The sequence below is a fragment of the Poecilia mexicana genome, unplaced genomic scaffold (genome assembly GCF_051168715.1).
Source record: "Poecilia mexicana isolate PSO_F unplaced genomic scaffold, ASM5116871v1 scaffold_18, whole genome shotgun sequence".
Classification (NCBI taxonomy): domain Eukaryota; kingdom Metazoa; phylum Chordata; class Actinopteri; order Cyprinodontiformes; family Poeciliidae; genus Poecilia; species Poecilia mexicana.
This window is the reverse complement of record NW_028263387.1, coordinates 7,663,855-7,682,091: the sequence shown is the minus strand read 5'-3', so window position 1 is coordinate 7,682,091 and position 18,237 is coordinate 7,663,855. Positions and strand designations below refer to the sequence as shown.

Below are 18,237 nucleotides of genomic sequence, written 5' to 3'. Positions count from 1 at the left end.
AAAACTATAAATATACAAGAGGGTTTGGGGAATCCTGCTGTATTGCAAGCAACAATAGCAAAAGCTAACATTTCTGAGGTCTCTGGCTCTTCCCAGCAGCTTTGTGCATATAGCTCTCTACAATCTTAACCCCATATAGTACCAAACTTAAAGGTTTTGGTTTTTTGCACAGAATGTGCATGCCATCATATGGGTTGGCAACAGAAGTGGCCCAATGGCAAAAAACTCAAGCCATCCAGCCAACTGCCTTTAAATTTGCACTTATCCATGATAGATGCAAAAAGATAGCTAGCTACCAAAAGTATTTTAGAAGCTAACCGCATCAACAGAAAGTTGTTTGCGTGTTACCCAAAACTTGCCTGACAGAAAAGTGCTACAAGGAAAAAAACAAAACAAAACGAAAAAAAACAAAAAACTACATAATAGATGTAATAATCCTGCAAGACAAATTTTAATACCAGTGACTAATGTATTTAAGGCCAACTTGCATTTAAAAAAGGAAATTAAGCACTTTAAGGCCTTAATTGTAGATACAAAACTTTATGCCTTTTCCTGGCATTTTAAAGGATGCACAGACATCCTGCAAATGTTCATTTCCACCGTCACATCATGGTTGCTCAGGGTGAGAGGTTACTGAAAGGTCAACATAACAATGCCATATGATGGACTTCCATAGATGGAGAACTTCTTACCCATTGGTGATAAATGAATTAAACTCTACTGTATTTGAATCTGACACCATGATCCGACTGGACGCTTAATCTTCAACTCCATGATAGGGTAACAATGAAAACTATTAATATGGAGAAGTTAATACTTCCTCTAATAATGGTGATGTTTAAAACAATAATAATACATGCCGAGTCATACATGTAGATCCTTCTGTAAGATCTTCTGACAGCCTGTAAACAGCAGGTAGTCACCTGGTCAAAGGTCAAAAATCAGGGGCTGAAACCATTTATCGTATTAATTGTGATGAATCGATTATTGGAACAATCCCCAACTAATTTAGTAATCGATTAATCATTTACTAAAGTATGGAAAATGCTGAAATAACAGTAACTACAGTAACAGTAATCAAGCCAAAAAGAAATAATTTGCTACCCAATTATTAATCAGTAAATCAAAAAAAAGAAAGGAAAAAAACAGATCAGCCCTCCACTGGACTGATGTTAAGAAGAAAGGGCTGAGCTTTTCACATGTTGATATTTTTTAACTCCAGATGCTACAAATCATCAAGCATTCACTAAAGGAATGTTTTATTGCATCTTAAGAAAAAAAAATATTTATTTGTGTCCATTAATGTTTTTCTAATATTGCATAAAAGTATTTAAATAAAAAGTCAGCAGGATGTAGCGATTTTTTAATCCTATTAATTGTCAGAATAATAGTTGATAGAATAATCAATAACTGAAATAGTCATTATTTGCAGTTATTAAAAGCAGGCGGCTCTACAGAGCACTCAGGCTACAGTATATCACATTATGCTGTACGAGTATGAATAGCACAAATGGTTTTTATTATGCTATTGATCAAATTGTACCCAACTACCAGGCAACAGTAATGAACTTGCTTAGCAACGACCAGAAAGAGCCAATCAGCCTAAAACATTAACTCATTATTAAGCCACACACCTGCAGTGACATTTCACACTTTCCCTTAAAACATGCGTCATCTTCAAGGAGCACCATAACGACATGTTGGTGAAAACTAAGCTTTCTTCTTTCTGTTAAAAATCCAACATCAATTCATTCTTTGGATTTTTACCCTAAATAAGCCAGGCTCGGTTGATTTAAAGACTCGTCTTTCTCTCATTCAGCCCTTCGCCAAGAGAAGAAGAAAGCTAAGAGTCGGGTCAGACGGGCATAATTGCTAGCGCATTATCAAGGAGCTGGAAAAAGCCAGCACTTACCTGCCATTTATCAGTTCATTCACACGTCCATTTATACAACTCTAATGGCTCTCACATGACTATCAAGTACCTCTCATGCGACTTCGGGGTGTGAATTGTTCTCGAGAGTCGGAGCGCCGGAGAAAGTTGACCCCTCCCCTCCTCCCTCCAGCCCCCATTCGCTCGGCATAGTCGATAAATACCAGGAGCACAAAAGCAGCTCCAGAAGTTTCCATTCAGCTCAGATTAATAAATGTTCCATTACCTGACCTGCTGAGGACCCTCCAAAGGGAGGCCGGGTGGGTCAACAACACGCTAAGCAAGCACCCAGTCAGTGACTGTTACAAAGATTTAAGAAAAAATAAATAAATAAAACACTTCAACAGCTTCTTGTACGGCAAACCTTAGCCCATTCAACAAGAACCAGCTGACTTAGCCGCTGCTATGACAACTGCAGGGCACAGAGGAGGAAACTAAATCTGAGTTTAAATGTCACAACTTCTCTCTGACAGTTGGGAGATGGTGAAACGGCTCCTGTGCCGGCACAGGCCGCAGCGTGTTGACAAAGGCTGGATTTAACGCTCAATAACCCTCACCTTGGCGACGGGAAAACCTAAAGCAGGTGTGCAAGCAGAGAACCGTATTCCAACAACACAGCGTCTGCCGATGTTTATGACAATAATCACCATAAAAACAGTGAGGGGATAAAAAGGGGGAGTTCTCTCCCGCCATCACGGGAAAGAATTGGCGGTTGTTGCTGCGCGACTCACACGCTGGGGGTTAATTGAGGTGGACGGTCCAAATCATAACACTAAATGGCTTTAAAGCAACACTTATTTCCACCGGCGGAGCGTGAAGGTCAAGACTGCTCCGGTGAGCGGGCTCACCCCAGCCTCCCCCCGCCCTCCAGGTCCCACACAGGCTCTCCGCTGGCAGCACTCAGAGGCTACTGCCAGGGTTATTCGGTTATTAGGTGTAGGCACAAATACGCCGCTGAGATCAACTCGCGGCCGGCTGCACGACGGTTGCTGGTGGCGAATCCGTGCCAAGATAATTACGATGAGCAATTACGATGTCTTGTGACTGTATAGTCGTAGTTAAACTTTATCGCACTTTGTGCCATTACAGCCACAAATGACTACACTTGGATTTTATGACAAACAAATATGGTTTTCCTGTTGAGTTCAGCCTCCAAAGACTTTTGTTGTGTGTTTTACCAACTTTGGAGGCTGAGTGTTTCCCGCTGGTCTTTGCAAAGTAGGTCGAGGTCAGCTGGGTTGGATGGAGAGAATCCGAACAAGAGTTTGTCCAGCCAGTATTCATCTGTCTGGTTGGGAATATTTAACCATCTTGCGATTTGATTCAAAATTGAATTTTGATTTATAAAGATTACTCATGATTTCTGTTTTAATCCGCAGGTGTGCAATCTGCTACAATATTTAAATGCAAACTATAAAGTCCTAATGAAGACAAACATTTAAAAAATCTAAAATAAATAAACAATTTTTAGTCTGGTGGGGGCACAAGTAAAGCCTGGTGACCCGCCAGGCTTATAACACAATGGGTCTCGCTCAATCACATAAAATCCCCAAAAAATACATTGAACTTGAGGTTTTAACATGTCAAAATGTAGCAAACAAAGGAAAATAGATATAAAAATGGCAAAAAATAGATACAGAAAAACAAAAAAAGACAATCCAGCCTAAGTTCTGAGTCTATAAGTTGTCACTGCTGTGTGTTTCTCTCTAGCAACTTGTAGAGGGCTAAGCAAATGCGAAGCTGTGAGCATGATAGCTGGATGGATGGTAGAGCTGCCAAGCGCCTGCATTTGTTGAAAGAGCTCGATGCTGCGACTACGCCCGGATCCGACCAAGCAACTGCAGTTCAGCTGTGGCTTCAAACAGCATCTATAATGCATCTTTTCTGACATCTTACTGTTGGCAGGCTGCTTCAGAACATGACAGCTTTTTACCAGCTCATCCACAGATCCAGATAGGGAATCTCTAATAAGAATCTAACAACCGGCAAACTGGCTGGGGGTTTTTCTTTTTTGCCCCCAAAAAATAAGCAATTAAAAGGCGAGGCACAGACTGGGTTTGCGTTCACAGACGCACTTCTTAACAGATGTGCCTCTTGACAAATATAATAAAAGGCATATTAGAGAGGTTCGACTACATTTCACCAACAGATGGGCATTTATTCCAGGTTGCACTTTGCAGAATTTGCAGAAGTTATTTTTTGCCATATGGCGGTAGAGTGACTCTATAACTATCCTGACACAGTCAAGAGGGTGGTTCGCTCAGAGAGACAACTAGTCCCGTTAAAAACAACTTCCACACTACTTCATTAGTGAAACGTTTCACAGTTTTTAAGCTCTGAAGTAGTGAACAGGAGGCTTTTTTATGCTTTCAGCATAAGATTCCAAGATGGTCTGTAATAATCTTCACAATGGTACACTTAAAGATTAGTCAAATATTTTACTTCTTTGAACTACAAATGACCAAATACTGCCCAGATTCAGAGACACAATCCATGTTCAAAGCTAGAGCGGTGTCAGACCATTAAAATAGGAAACAAAAACACTGAAAACGAAAGTTTTTTATGATTTCCAGTTTAAAGTTAAGGTTTGCTTAGCTAAAAAATGCTTTGTAGAGTAGCTAGGAGTACAAGATAATTCAACTTAGCTAGAATAAGAATTTCAGAGAGGAAAAACAAAGGGAATGCTGTAAAACTGAATGCCAACGTTGGCATCTTTTAGCCAGTTGTGATGTGCAGTTTTATCATTTCATTTCCCTAGATGAAGTCTCGTCAACTGCAACTGGAGAGTTCAGCACTTATGAGAATTTTGTTGTACACAATAAATATTGTTCAACTATGTAAACAACACTCAACTTTTCAAAAATTGAATGATAATGCAATGCATTCTTTTGGTCTTCTTGCTTGTTTAATGTATAAGAAATGTTTCTGGAGAGAGTCAAAATGTCTGGGTAAAACCAAGTTCTTTTACTACCAAAAGCAGCAACTCTAGCAAGACTAATGTTTTTCCTTTAAAAGATATAAGTATTGTTTGGAAGGAAATACTAAATTTAATGTTTCTGTTTTTACAACAAACTATGTTTACAAGGAACCAAAAGCAGGAAGACGAGAGTCACATCAGCACAGCATTGCCTTACTTGGTAAATACCTACAGGAGACCGTAAAGTACCGAGATTAGATACAGGAAGTCCTGTTTGCACCATCATAAGGTGGTGCTATTCAAATGTGGATCCAGACCAAGAAACGTAGCAAATAACACTCCCTATATCAGTTCTCAACGTGTGTTGCATCTCAAAGGAGCACACTGATGCAATATTTTGTTCTGAAACTGTGCGTGTTGTTAGTGTATCTGGCCAGTTGGAAGGACTTTAAGTGGAGGCTAAAGCTAACAGAGAGAAGGGAGAAGCTTGAATTTATGCAAAACAAAGTGATTGCAATCTATGATGTCATCAACAATAATATTGCAATCAAATGTAGGAGTGCAACTAATGATTATTTAAGTAACATTATTCAGATGATTAATCGGATAAAAGGAAATGTTTTTATGTAACCACTTCAGCCTTATTTTTTACACGTTATTAGAAATACATTAGATCAAATAAGAAAATAATTAAACAGCTTTTTTGAAAAAGAAAAAAAAATTGTTTCCAAAAATGTGATGGTTAAGTGTGCATTTGATCATTTTTAGCAAAGGATGCATCTACAGCTAATTTACTGTCAACTAATCTGTTTATTTTGGATTAATTTTAATAGCAAAAGGTGGTGTTTTTTTTGTTATTTCCATAATCGATTAATCACAATCGAGTCGATTAATCGTTTCAGCTCTGATCAAATGATTTCCTAATAACATTCAGCGCAAATTTGATTTGAAATTCAAAAAGTACTTTATTGATCCCAAAGGGAAATGAAATGTTGCAACTTGTATTAATTCAAAATTCTTCAAAAAGACGTTGATGGAAAGTATGTAGTCTACATCAGCAGTCTGATACTACAATTATGTAGATTCCTACTCCGGGGAAAATTTAAGCCATCTATGAAAAAACAAAATTTAACTCAACGAGTAAAAAAAGTGTGTGACGCGCCACTTGTGAACGGTCTTCTTGGACTTCCAAAGCAACATTCTCATACCTGTTAGAGGTGTAATGAGATCACTCACAGTGGGATTAGTTACCAAATCCTGCCTCCAGCTCTCCACCATCGACTCCATGTCAACACAAGTGCTGAACAAACCTATGACCTGCCTCCTGCGTCCCTTCTGGCCCCGCACATCTACAGCTCTATGAAGATGACAAATCTGACAGGCCGGCAGCATTTACGGCAAAAATCATGACACGGACGAATAAAAGGACAAACAGGCCGTTCCCTCCCTACGGCACAGAGGTTGTTGCTCTCTCGGAGAAATCAATAAGCTCCAATGATTAAACTTGAAATGGTGCATCGGTTGGAAGGGTCTGGCCCGGGTTCACAAAGTGGCGGGGAGACAATGCCCCCTTAATTTTTTTTTTTTTTTTTTTTTTGTGGAACGTCAGCAGCTGAGTCTTGCGAGTGAAGAGGCGTTGACGGATGCGAGGCAGCCAAGCCGAAGCATCGATCAAACGCGCGGGCCCGTGCCGACCCAGGCAGTTCCCAGAAACAGAACTTCAGCACATTTGGTCCGTTTAATGTCAAAGACTAGCAGTGGTCCTGCTGTGCAGAAATACCCGGCTTGTGATCCCATTTTCACCTTTGATGCATCCCTTTATTCTGTTGGAAAAAAAATAGTTTGGCAAACTCAGGTTATTGCTGCCACATTGGGCCATATGCGTTTTCTAACGTAAGCAGGGACAGTGTGGGGTCAACTGTGTCCCTCTGTGGAAACACGGCAAGCACACTTTGTCCTTCCTGGGCTGAATGTCTGACGAAAGACCGGCCTTTTGTTGTTTCCGTCAGTCGCGCCGTTATCTCCGTCCGCAACTTGCCTTGAAGTCTTTACAACAGGAACCTGCAGCCAGGGTTTTGGCCCGAGTCCGAACCATAAGAGGGCTTATTATTAAAGGAAGTGTAGTTTACGGTTCCAGCATCCGAGCCGCCAGACAAACTGCTGCTTTTGAACATTCCATAAACAGCACTTACTGTAAGTCTATGGCATTTAATAATAATAAAAAAATGTTGAAATGGTTTGGTTACAGGAAGGGGCAAAGTGTTGGTGAACTGGCCAAAGTCGCTTGAGTTGACTGATGCTTGTTAAATGTGTAATCTTGTGACATTTCATGGTATTTTTTATGATTATTTTGGAGCCAAAGTGAATAAAGAGTAATCAAAGCAGTGATTTAACACATTTCCATGGATCCATTTGTTCTTCTTTTAGAAAATTAAGCTTAGGTTATAGGATTACATCCTTTTATTAAAATTCATATTTCAGTTTATTCTGTTTTCTGGGGCATTTTATTTGTACACAGAGTTCCAAGTCTGACATATCAGATTGAAATTCCCCTAAAACTCTAAATTAATACTGCCATCATAAGAAATATTACTTTTGTAGCACAAATTTGATAACTAAGAGTGTACATTTTTTGTATTGTCTATCATTTTTTGTGAAACTTTTGTATTAGAATAAGAATTTTGCTTTCTTGTTGTCTCGATAAATTTTAAATAATTTTGTTTTGACTAACAATATGATTTTTTTAAAACTATTTTATTCACTATTTGTTCAACAAGAACATCAATAACTAGCAGCAAATTTGAAAATGATTTTTCAAGAGTGGTATTTGTGTTTGTGGCGCCATGATTGCTGTGCTATGCTTTCATAGTCACACGGTTAGCTAAAAAAGACAATTTTTCCATCATCAGTTTTATTTTTAATCACAATAGCACCCAGAAAAATGATAAAATTCTAAGTCCACCCTTATAGCTAACAAATGTTTCCACATATTCAGCATAAACTGCTTTTTTTCCCCTTGAAATTCTTGATACAAATCTTGATAGCAAATGAGTAAACAAGAAACACCAATGGTTTACTGTTGAGGACAAAAGGGAGATTCCTCAGATGTTTTTTATGTTGGCAACTGGTTCAACTATTCAAATTGAACACACTGAATCAATAGCATCAATAAGGTAGTGTACTTAAAAAGCTAAAATCCCAACTTTGACCTTTTGACCTCAGCGTGTCGACCAACTCGGTTCCTTTTAATGCTTTGTCATCAAATGCTAACTGAAGGCAAAAATGTACAGTTGCTTTAATTAAAACTATAGATTCCTCAGTATCCATTTACATAGACGCTCCTCTCTTCTCTTATCTTATAATCAACAAATAATGTACTTTCTTCCCCCGTTTTCTTATCACTAGAGAGTCCGTTGGTCTTGCACGCTTGAGGATATCGTCTCCAAGGGTTCAGATTCTGATATCTGCGAAAATCAAAGCAAGCCAAAAGCCTCCACTCCTCCATCCTCAGGGGAGGCTTTTATTGCCAGTGTATCTCAACATTGGTTTAGTGGGAAAAAGCCTTAATTATTGGAGACAGACAATAGATACCGACTACATAAAGAGCACTTGATTAAACTGGACAAATGTGGGCTGAAACAGCCATTTAAGAGCTCTTCTTTCTGTATCAGAACCAAACACACACCACCATTCAAACAGCTGATCCGATTAGATTCTCCGTCATTTCAATCCAAAACTAGCTAAACATCACTTCATTCTAGAGATATACGGGGCAAAATTCACACAGTACTACCCTTCCACCACCTGTTGCTGCACATGGCCCATCAGCTGACTGAAACCTGGCTCCTACACCATTTCGAAAAAAGCAAAAAAGAAATTGATGCCGTTTATTAGTCTAAACAGCATCAAATTAAAGTGTAGATTTATCAACCTCATTAAAATAAATCAACCAGCCTGAAGCTGGTAATGTTTTCCCTAAGTCAAGCAGAAGATCGAAAGCAAGTGTAAATGATTAGCTTCTGAGCTACGACTTAAAAAAAAAAAAAAACTGTGAGAGCTTCTGGCTTACTAATTGCAAAAGTGGTAAATAAGCTTTAATCTCCCTGAAAACTTAGTTTTAAAAGACTACCTTTAATATATAAATTTGCTTTGTACGTTCTCATGCTCAGTATGAGCACTTGCTGCAAAGTTAATAACCCTGTGCAATATCTGCTGCATGAGCTGAATTTTATTTCACTGTACTTAGGAATGGAACATATGTAAATGAATTTGAACAGTCTGTAATTGGACTGAGCTGCTTATACGTTTCTATATGTAAATTGGATCTGTTAGCTACAAGAAGCATTATTAGAACTGATAAGTATTTAATTTTTTTTTCTTTTTACAACATTAGGAATATATATTTTTAATCTATTAAGGTTTCTTGGTTGCATTTCCAATCAAAATGTTATACCTAACCAGTGACGCAAAAAGTGGGTACACACTGTGTGCTAGGTATAGGGGTGCAATACTAAAGGGGGCGCTTGGATAAATGGGGCGCCAAACAAACAGCTGTTTGTTGTTTGAAATCTCTTGGGGGGGCTATAATATCTCCGCATGCACCTCATTTTCAAGTCTATCACTAATCAAACAAGAGTAAGAATAGTAACAAGCTACATTCTTGCAGTTTCATGGACGATTCTAAACCCAAACATGGCTCACCAGTCAAACAGGTGACGACTCAACTGCTACGGGCCAACCCCCATTGTCTGGCCAGGAATTAATTGAAACATTGTTAGTCCCTCCCTACTAAGCAGATCGCCTTTACTAGGAGAAAAAATTCAGTGGAGGAGATTTCTGCCTGCATCCAGTGAGCTCGGTGATGCTGTCCAGCCAGCAAGGTAGTAACCAAGTATGCGCAACATAGCTCGGAGGGAGACCGACAGTCAACGCGTTCAGAGGATGGCATACTCACAGTCCAGGTGCTTCTTCTTAGGTCCGCTCACTTCGTGTGTGGTGGCTTTGCACACCGCCTTGCTGATGGCAGAGCCCGTCATGCTGTGCTGCGCCGCAGCGATCCGATCCGTAATAGACTGGCCCGACATCGCTGTTGTTTCTTTCCCCCCTCAACTCAATCAGACAGAACAACGACCCAATCAATGGATCGGCTCCAATCCAGGACAGAACTTTAAACTTCAGACAAAGCTCCGGATCACTGCTGCTGTAAAACCGATTTGACTTAACCAGCAGTTTATCTTTGGAGATAAGTTGTTTGGGTGGCAAAAACGGGAGAAGAAGAAGAAAAGTTAATTCCTTGTATTTGTGAAGTAAATAAAGCAGAAGGACGCTGTTGTGGGCTAGTGTGTGTTAGCTAATGTTTCCGTTGCAGTACTCGAACCAGGAAAGAGTCCCACAGTGGAATCTGGAAACACTTGAAATCACTTTCTGGCCACAAATAAACATAGCTAACAGGCTGCTTCAAAACCCGAATTCTTTGTTTTAAGTTACCAAAAGCGACAAGTCCGGGTCCGGTTTGGCAGAAAAAGAAGTAATCCGTGTAAAATGAAAAAAAATCAAAGCTTTGAAGAAAAAATGAAAAAAAAAGAAAGAGAAAAACTTGAGTTCCTCCTCCACGTCAACTTGTTAGCTCGGCTGTTAAAGCTATCACTGCTTCCCGAGTAAAGTGCCTGTTTGGAGCCCGCTCCGGTGGGGAAAGTAAGAAGAAATTAAAGAGAGCATTATTCAAAGTTTGTCAGAGGTTACTGCAACAATGACAGCCAGGAAAAGCGCAGTTTCCCCTTCTTCCTCCTCCTCAAGGTGCGAGAAGCTAGCCGAAGAGCTAAAGAGATTAGCCAAGCAGAGAGCGAGCCGAGTCGAGTCGAGCGCTGCCGAGCCCAGCCGGCGGACCCGGTAAGTTGAAAATGACAGCTCCTTTGGCTCGGTCCTTTCCCTTCGGAGTCCCCTGGTTCGGCTGGTGCTGTTTTCCGGATGCTACAACCACATTACTGGGTGTTTTTCCCCCCCTCCAACAGTCCGGTGACGCTGTCTGGGAAGTCTCCTCACAGCTTTCTGTGCACGGACTGACTGACTGACTGCTGCTCTGCCGGACAAAATGGCAGCGTAGAATCAGCTGATCTCACAACTGAGCTGAGCCGAGCCGAGCTGCGTTAAAGGTATCCAAATGAAGCTCGGAATTTGTCACTGTTCGTATTTTAAAAGGCTAATTTAAACAGTCATATTAAAACACGACAAATCTGAATGCTCCTGTTTATATTGAACTTATATAAATGGTATGCAAATTGAACTTAATGGGATATATACCCAGACTAAATAAACAAACAGCACACATAAAAAATAGAGAAATTAACTGAAATGAGAATACTACATGAGCATATTGTAACTGGTAAATTGATCATTTGCCTCCATATTTCTTGTGTTAATTATCCTTTTCTACCACACTAACGATCTGCATTAATTCCTCTTCTACATCCAGGGGTGATGCTAGATAAAAAAAAGAAATACTGGGACAAACAAATAAAGTTAACTTTCAATATATGTTTGTGTTGAATATAAAATTCAGTATAGACATTATATCTAGGAATCTACCTTTGGAAATAATGTCATCTAAACACCTAAAAAAAAGAGACAAGGTGGCGCATGGAAATCGATAACAGATGTCAATCATTGTTAACTTTCCTACTGAATTAGTGGATTAAACTACAGGGTTCTTCAGTACAACATAGCGTTTTTGTACAATTATTTACACCTTGTTTGACATTCATTTATTTAATTTCTTAAAGGTTCTGAGCATTTATAGGGTATTTTTAAATAAAGCTGGCTTCAAACTTCAAAATGTCTTCAAATTGTCATTGTGTTTTTATTTTCCAACTAAAGAAACAGACTTCTTGTCATCATTTAAATTGGATGTAAAGCATCTCTTATTACTGTAATCATGTGACAGATAAAAAAAATTGGATGTGAATAAAGTGGCTGATTGAAGAGTCCACTATTAAAAAAATAAATTGTGTTACTCAATAGATATCTAACAGCTGGAGGTTGATTCCTCTTGGAAATAAGTTGTTATGCAGGATATGTCTAATCAAAACCAGAATGCACCAACAAATATAGAATGATGGTAAATGATTGATCTGATGGTAAATGATGATCTGATGGTAAATAGAATATATAGCCTATGTATATGGTGGTATTTTTGTGGTACTTTTGCAGCCCTCCCTCCCCACTGATCATGCCACCCTGGCCAGTGGCCCACATCCGTTATTTCAATGCAAATGTCTGTCCCTGTTCCTGCCTTTAAAAGAATAATTATTGCAGACACTACATATCAAATTTAAAGCTGCACAAGCAAGAACTGGAAAATGTTTTTTATGAAATGAAGCAAACGGAATATGTTCACGATTTGTCGATCTTTTATGCCCCTAAGTGTCTTCTTTAACGACAAAATGAAAGGGAGGAAGGGGGAAGACAATTTTTTGTGTGAAGTCATCATTTCCGACAGTCCTTCAACGCCTCAGAAATCTATTGGCTAAAAATTAACGAGCGAGTGAAGCCTTTGTAGCGGAATTCGCGAGACAAAACGCATCACATTTTAAAAGCATACTAGTCATGACCATAATCATGACGCTTATGAAGAGGAGTTAAAACTACACGCCGACTCTAAACTTGTGCTCAGTCGTCACGGACACACCGTGTCCACGTCACGCTGATCCAGATTCCTGCCTGTCTTTAATAATTCCTCAGCTGCCTCGTCCCTGTGTGACTCCAGACTTTTGCGGAACACTGTGTGCTGAAGAAATGAGTGAAAACCCACCGCTGCTCCGCGGCGTGCGGCGGCCCGGTGGGTCCCACTCCGGATCTGAGCGGCTGAATTAGTTAAATATCTGGCGGCATTTGACTGCGTTTCACACACAGCAGCCTGTAGGATGTAATTAGATGCCAGGCTGCCAGCATAAAGCAGCTCATTACAGCCGCTTTCATCCGAAGCAGTGGCTCCTTTTTTCAGAACTGAACTCTTTGAATCAAGCGTTTTTCAGGAGTATTCACAGCCCTTAAACCTTTTCACATTTTTTGCTGTTAAAATGGAGGGGGTGGGGGGATTAGAGTAAGCAATCAGTGTGAGTCCAGATGAAGAACTCAGAGGTTTGCTGGAGACAAAACAGCATCACGAAGATCAGGGAGCAGATATGGATCAGGGATAAAGGTGTGGAGAAATTAAGAACAACATCCCAAGGTTTGAACTTCTCAGATAAAGCAGAGACTCAGGTTAGAGCATCTGTTGACTGGTCAAGAAGATAGCCACACTCCTGTTCCACTATGTCCAGAGGATACAGGTACAGAGGCATGGTCAAAGGTCAAACAAAAATCCAAATGAGACTCTGTTGCAACATTTGAAAACTGCTCTTCATCCAATCTGAATAAGCTATGATGAATCGGCTAACATTTTGGTCTGTATATGTGCAAAGCAGGTGGAGACAAAAAAATTTACAGCAGACGTAATGACTCAGAAAACTGGAAATAAACGCACCTCCATTTTATAAATATGACCTAATTCGGGTTACTATATCACATAAAATCTTAATTAAATATGTCAAAGTGTGTATTTGTAATGTGAATGAGGTCAAGAGAAATTAACACTTGTGCAGGGTACTGAAACTGTTGAACGGGAGACACAAGCGGCAGCAGAGAGAGAAACTTCTCAGACGATGAGCCTCCAGACTGCAGCAGACGTTTCCTGAATAGGAGTCAGACCGTTTCTTTTTGGTTTCAGGGAACTGGCTGCAGTTTGCAGTATTTCTCGTCCTGGTGAGAAATACTGCAAACTGATCCCAGCAGGTGAATCCATGGGAGCGGGTCTACGATTATCCGTCTCGGCAGAACGGAGAATGATCACGGATCCTCTGAGACGTTAAAGATTAGGCAAACCTGGATGTGCAGCCTGATTTAGGTAGACGTCTGTCAAATCTGACATGGAGTCGACAAAGAAAAGGGAAATGAGAAATGCAACTGAGAGAGGTCCTGAGGTCATTATTGAGATATTGAGATAATTGACAAATTTTGGGATTTCCTCCCAAAATTCAGGAAATTGGCGCAAATTTCCTTAATTTTGGAAGGCAGGTTATCAGCCGATACTTATATTTGAAGCCATGTTATCGAACTCAACAAAGGTCTGAGAATGAACCACCGTCCACTTTGCTCTGCGATCAGAGAAGTTTGACTGTTTGCCAAACCCATCCGGTCATGTCTGCACGTTTGCAGTTAACAATAGTCACCCCACTTTTGCCAACTCAGCAACTTTCTTGCTATATTTAGCAACATTTCAAACAAAAAAAAAGGTATTTCTCCAAAATCGGAATCAGCAGGTCAGGCTTTTTAAAGATCGGTGATCAGGGATCGGCCAGAAAACTCCAATCGGTGCACCAGCCCTAAATTCAACCAAAGAAGACAGTAAAGGACTTTCATGAACCCTGCAATAATAGAAAACATGTTGCACCAGATGTGACCCATTTTACTTAGCTTCATTTCAGCACTTATGAGATTTAGCAAAGAAAACCAGATCTTCATTGTAAAACGCATGAATAAGCTTTGCACATCTGGAAGTGATGCATCGCAGAACAGTGACTGGCAGGCAGACAGCAGCCACCCCTATCCTCTCCCCAACACGCCTGCAGGGAATCTCTACCTGACTCGCATGTAATCAAAAGCTGCTGCTGCAGCGCTCGGAGGAGACGCATTTAAATGTGCAAAGCCCTGACACTGAGCTAGCGCTCTGCCACTTGCACCCCGCTTCACCTCTCTCTTCCCCGAGCAGAGCCAGAGCGGAGTGCGGGGTCGCCATCTGCAGGCAGAAGAAGGCCCAAACTCCAAATTTCCATGGCAACTACAGGCGTGGATGTGGAGGTGCCCTTTTGTAGCCCCTGGCAACGGGCTCCTGGGCCGGGGATTGGGAGTCCCATCAGCAGCTGCTGGTCATGGAAAGAAGCCAGGGGATGAGATGGGATCACCTGGAAATACTGGGGGGGGAACAGGAGGCAGACGGACCCAGAGGTGCTCTTCATCATTGCTGATGTGTAAAATGGACTCCAGCATGGCAGGATAGTTTACAGTGTGATTACAACAACTGAGATCAATAGAGCAATGAGCGGTTCTGGGCATCTTGACCTTTATGCTTCGGCTGTGTTCAAGCAGGGACGTTTTCATTAAGCCCCCATATATGACAACATAAACTAAAGGCACCTGACATTCCATTAAAAATGGCTGCCCTCTCTGACCTTCCAAACTGTGGAACAGTAGCTTGCTGCGAAGGGTCTCCCAGACTGCAGGCGGGGTCTTCTGTTCCCCCACAGGCTTATTTGCTAAGCCATCTCTAATTATAATGTAAGCGCACGGCTGCGGCTCGGGGGACTTAATCTCCGTCTTTTTGTTATCCCATAATTATGTTTTCTATCTTTTGCTCTGTGAAAGAAGCTAATCATGTCGCTGAAATAAACTGCCCCCACCTCTTTAGTTTGTAATAATTCTAGCGTGGATATTTTCTATCCGCTCGCCTTTGTGTTCTGAAAAATGGCTAATCAGATTGCCTTTCAGGCACATTTGAGTTTGTACCTCTCACCTACTGTGCAGGTTAGATGAAGCCAAAGAGCTTCACACAGCCAGGAAAAAGTGAGAATTAGGTGTTTTGGCAAAGATTTTTTATGTATCCTCTGGTTTAATATAGGGGGCTGGTTACCCCTGCTGACAGGTGGCTGGATCCCAGCTTCACAGCACTGACTCGGTGAGATGGAGACACATTAATCCAGACACTCAAGATCTGTATTTCATCAAAAAAAAAAAATAATAATAATCTAGATGTGAGGCAACAGTATCACAGCGGTGGACTCAAACAAATTCTCTTCAAAATCTTACAGCAATCCGTTTTCTGTTTTGGGGCGAGCCAGCCAGGAGGAAAACACAACAAAACAATCAAGATACAGACAAATTGCCCAAAGGTTTAAAGTTACTTTTGTACGACTGAACCATTTCATCTAAATCTGCTTCCATTTTGAACCAGAAATCAACCACTTCATACCCATCTATGTCACAACTTTAACAGTTTGCTTCTGTTGGTTGGTAAATAAAAGATACAAAAGTCCCACATGCAGTTAAATGTCATTTTCTGAAGATTTGGTGTTACAATAATTTTCCATTGAACAGAGTTCTGATGCTCCCAGTGCTCTGCAAAAACACTTTTACCCAGTATTTTTCTCTAGCTTCAAGCAAAAAATATCCTAGTACATTGAAATAAGACAAAACTAACTTACAAGTAATGTTTCAGCAAAATACAACAGCTTGTTTTAAGTTAATAATTAAATAAAAAATAATCCCACTGCCAGATTATTTCACTTATTACATGGGGAAAATGACTTATTATAAGTGAAGTAATCTGTCTGTGGAACTAGTAAATTTTTATGTACTAGATAGGAATTAACTAGGAAAGTTAGGAATTATTTACTTAAACATTCTCATATCTTGCTAAAAAGTTACTTGTAAGTTAGTTTTGTCTTATTTCAACTGTATTAGGATACTTGCACTAGAAACTAGACAAAAACGCTCAAGATTTTGTGCTTTTCTGCTCTGTGGGGGCAAATTCTAAGGAAATATTAGAGATTATTAACCACGCCCAACCAAAATAACTGCAAACTGTGGCTAAATTTGCCCCTTTGCTAATCTAATAGCTCCATTTTTGCACCCGTTTTTTCATTATGTCCTGTCTTACTTCAGTTTTGTACCCCAAAACAAACCACTTCATAAACTTTTAAAATGTTTTATATTAGTTTTCTGTTTTCATAATTTGTAGAGATGAACATAAAAAAGTACTGAAAACTCACAACTAATTTAATCAAATTATGTATTATTTTTAGTCGATTTTTGCATTACACCTTGTTTCCCGTTTTTGGGGGTCAGTTAACTTCAATTGACTATAACAGATGATCATCCTTGGACTATTCTCAAAGCAGCTTGTGAGAAGATCATGGAAAATTATTTTAATTTGTAGGCCATATAGAAGAGGCTATGACAGTTTTACATGGATTTTCCCTCATGCTCAGGCTTGCTGCCTTTCAGAGCCGCTGGCCACTTTTCAGACAAAAAAGGCTTTTGCAGAGACAATATAATACACTAATTCAAAAAATGGTCACATTTTAAAACAGATAAAAACCCATAGCAAGGCAGCAAGGTGATTGACCCTTAACATCTGCCTGGGGATGTTTTGTACTGAGATACAAAAATAAGTTTTTTTTTTCTTTTGAAAGATTACTAGTTAGAAAGAGAAGATTAATTTAAACCTTATGTTTTGAAATATTTAACTTTATTTTTGTGTGTACAAAATTCTGTTTTCAAAAATTGTTAATTGCCTTTTGCTTTGATAAGGGTCTTCCATATTTTAAGAGTTAGTTTAAGTTTGATAAAATCTTCAGACTAGTATAGAAATATAAAGATTAGGGTTGCGCGATATATCGGCACTAGCATCGGTATCAGTCGATATTAGTCATTTTTTAACATATCAGTATCGACCTGATCACTAAAACTGGGCCGATTTTAACAACCAATATGTATTTCCATCTTGTTGCCGTCTGTTTCTGGTCATTTTTTTCTAAAGGTGACATAACAGTAAAGAAATATATATAAAATTGGTAAATATTGGTGATCAGCCATAATAGCAACATTAATATCGAATATCGATATCGGCCCAAATGTTCATATTGGTGCCTCCCTAAGAGAAATTATGACATGGATAGTGTTTGAGCCATTTTAATGATTTTTATTTATGCAATCAAAAATACTTAATTACCATAATAATTACACTGATACAGTACGGTATAAGTAAGGATATAAAACAAGCAGCTTCACACAAGCTCTTGAAGTTTGACATTATAGAAATAAAAACATGTGAAATTCTTCTTATACATTCTTTATTCATATTATTTCGAGGCATTCAGGGTGTGCAGACATCCTAAAAGGATTCTTTTATTTACCCTACAATATTTCTGTTTTTGACAAACTAGACATAACAGAATGAGATACTGTTCTCGTCAAATCTGATCTGATAATCTCGTAACACAAGACACATGTGCTACTTATTATCAGTCTCTTACAACACAGGCTGCAGAGTCCTGCCTGTCAGTCAGATCAAAGCGATGTCAGGCCGAATTGAAGACTTTGACATCAGTCTGAGCCTTAAACGTTCAAAAAGGCGGGACTCAACAGGGGCTGTGGATGCAAAGAACCAAAAGCATGATTTATGGAAGTTACTGCTCCAAAGATGAGTCTCTCAGAAAGCACACATGTGATGGAGAAGCTGTAGATTTTGTGGATGCATGACTAATTGTGGGCTAAAATATCAAATGGGGCCGCCGTT

General features: G+C 39.7%; 1 protein-coding gene across 5 annotated transcripts in view; it reads right to left on the bottom strand.

Annotated features, from left to right (window-relative positions):
- Nucleotides 1-18,237, bottom strand: part of LOC106926942 (phosphatidylinositol-binding clathrin assembly protein) — a 112,468-nt gene that overhangs the window by 85,755 nt on the left and 8,476 nt on the right. Inside the window, exon 1 of one of the 5 annotated variants that reach the window (XM_088015832.1) lies at nt 9,802-10,964. The exons of 2 other annotated variants lie outside the window; for them this stretch is intronic. In XM_088015832.1, the coding sequence (XP_087871958.1) occupies nt 9,802-9,931 (130 nt within the window). In that variant the 5' untranslated portion in view covers nt 9,932-10,964. Of the gene's footprint in view, nt 1-9,801; nt 10,965-18,237 lie in introns of those variants that run through there. 2 more of the 5 variants (XM_088015830.1, XM_088015833.1) reach the window with 2 other exon arrangements.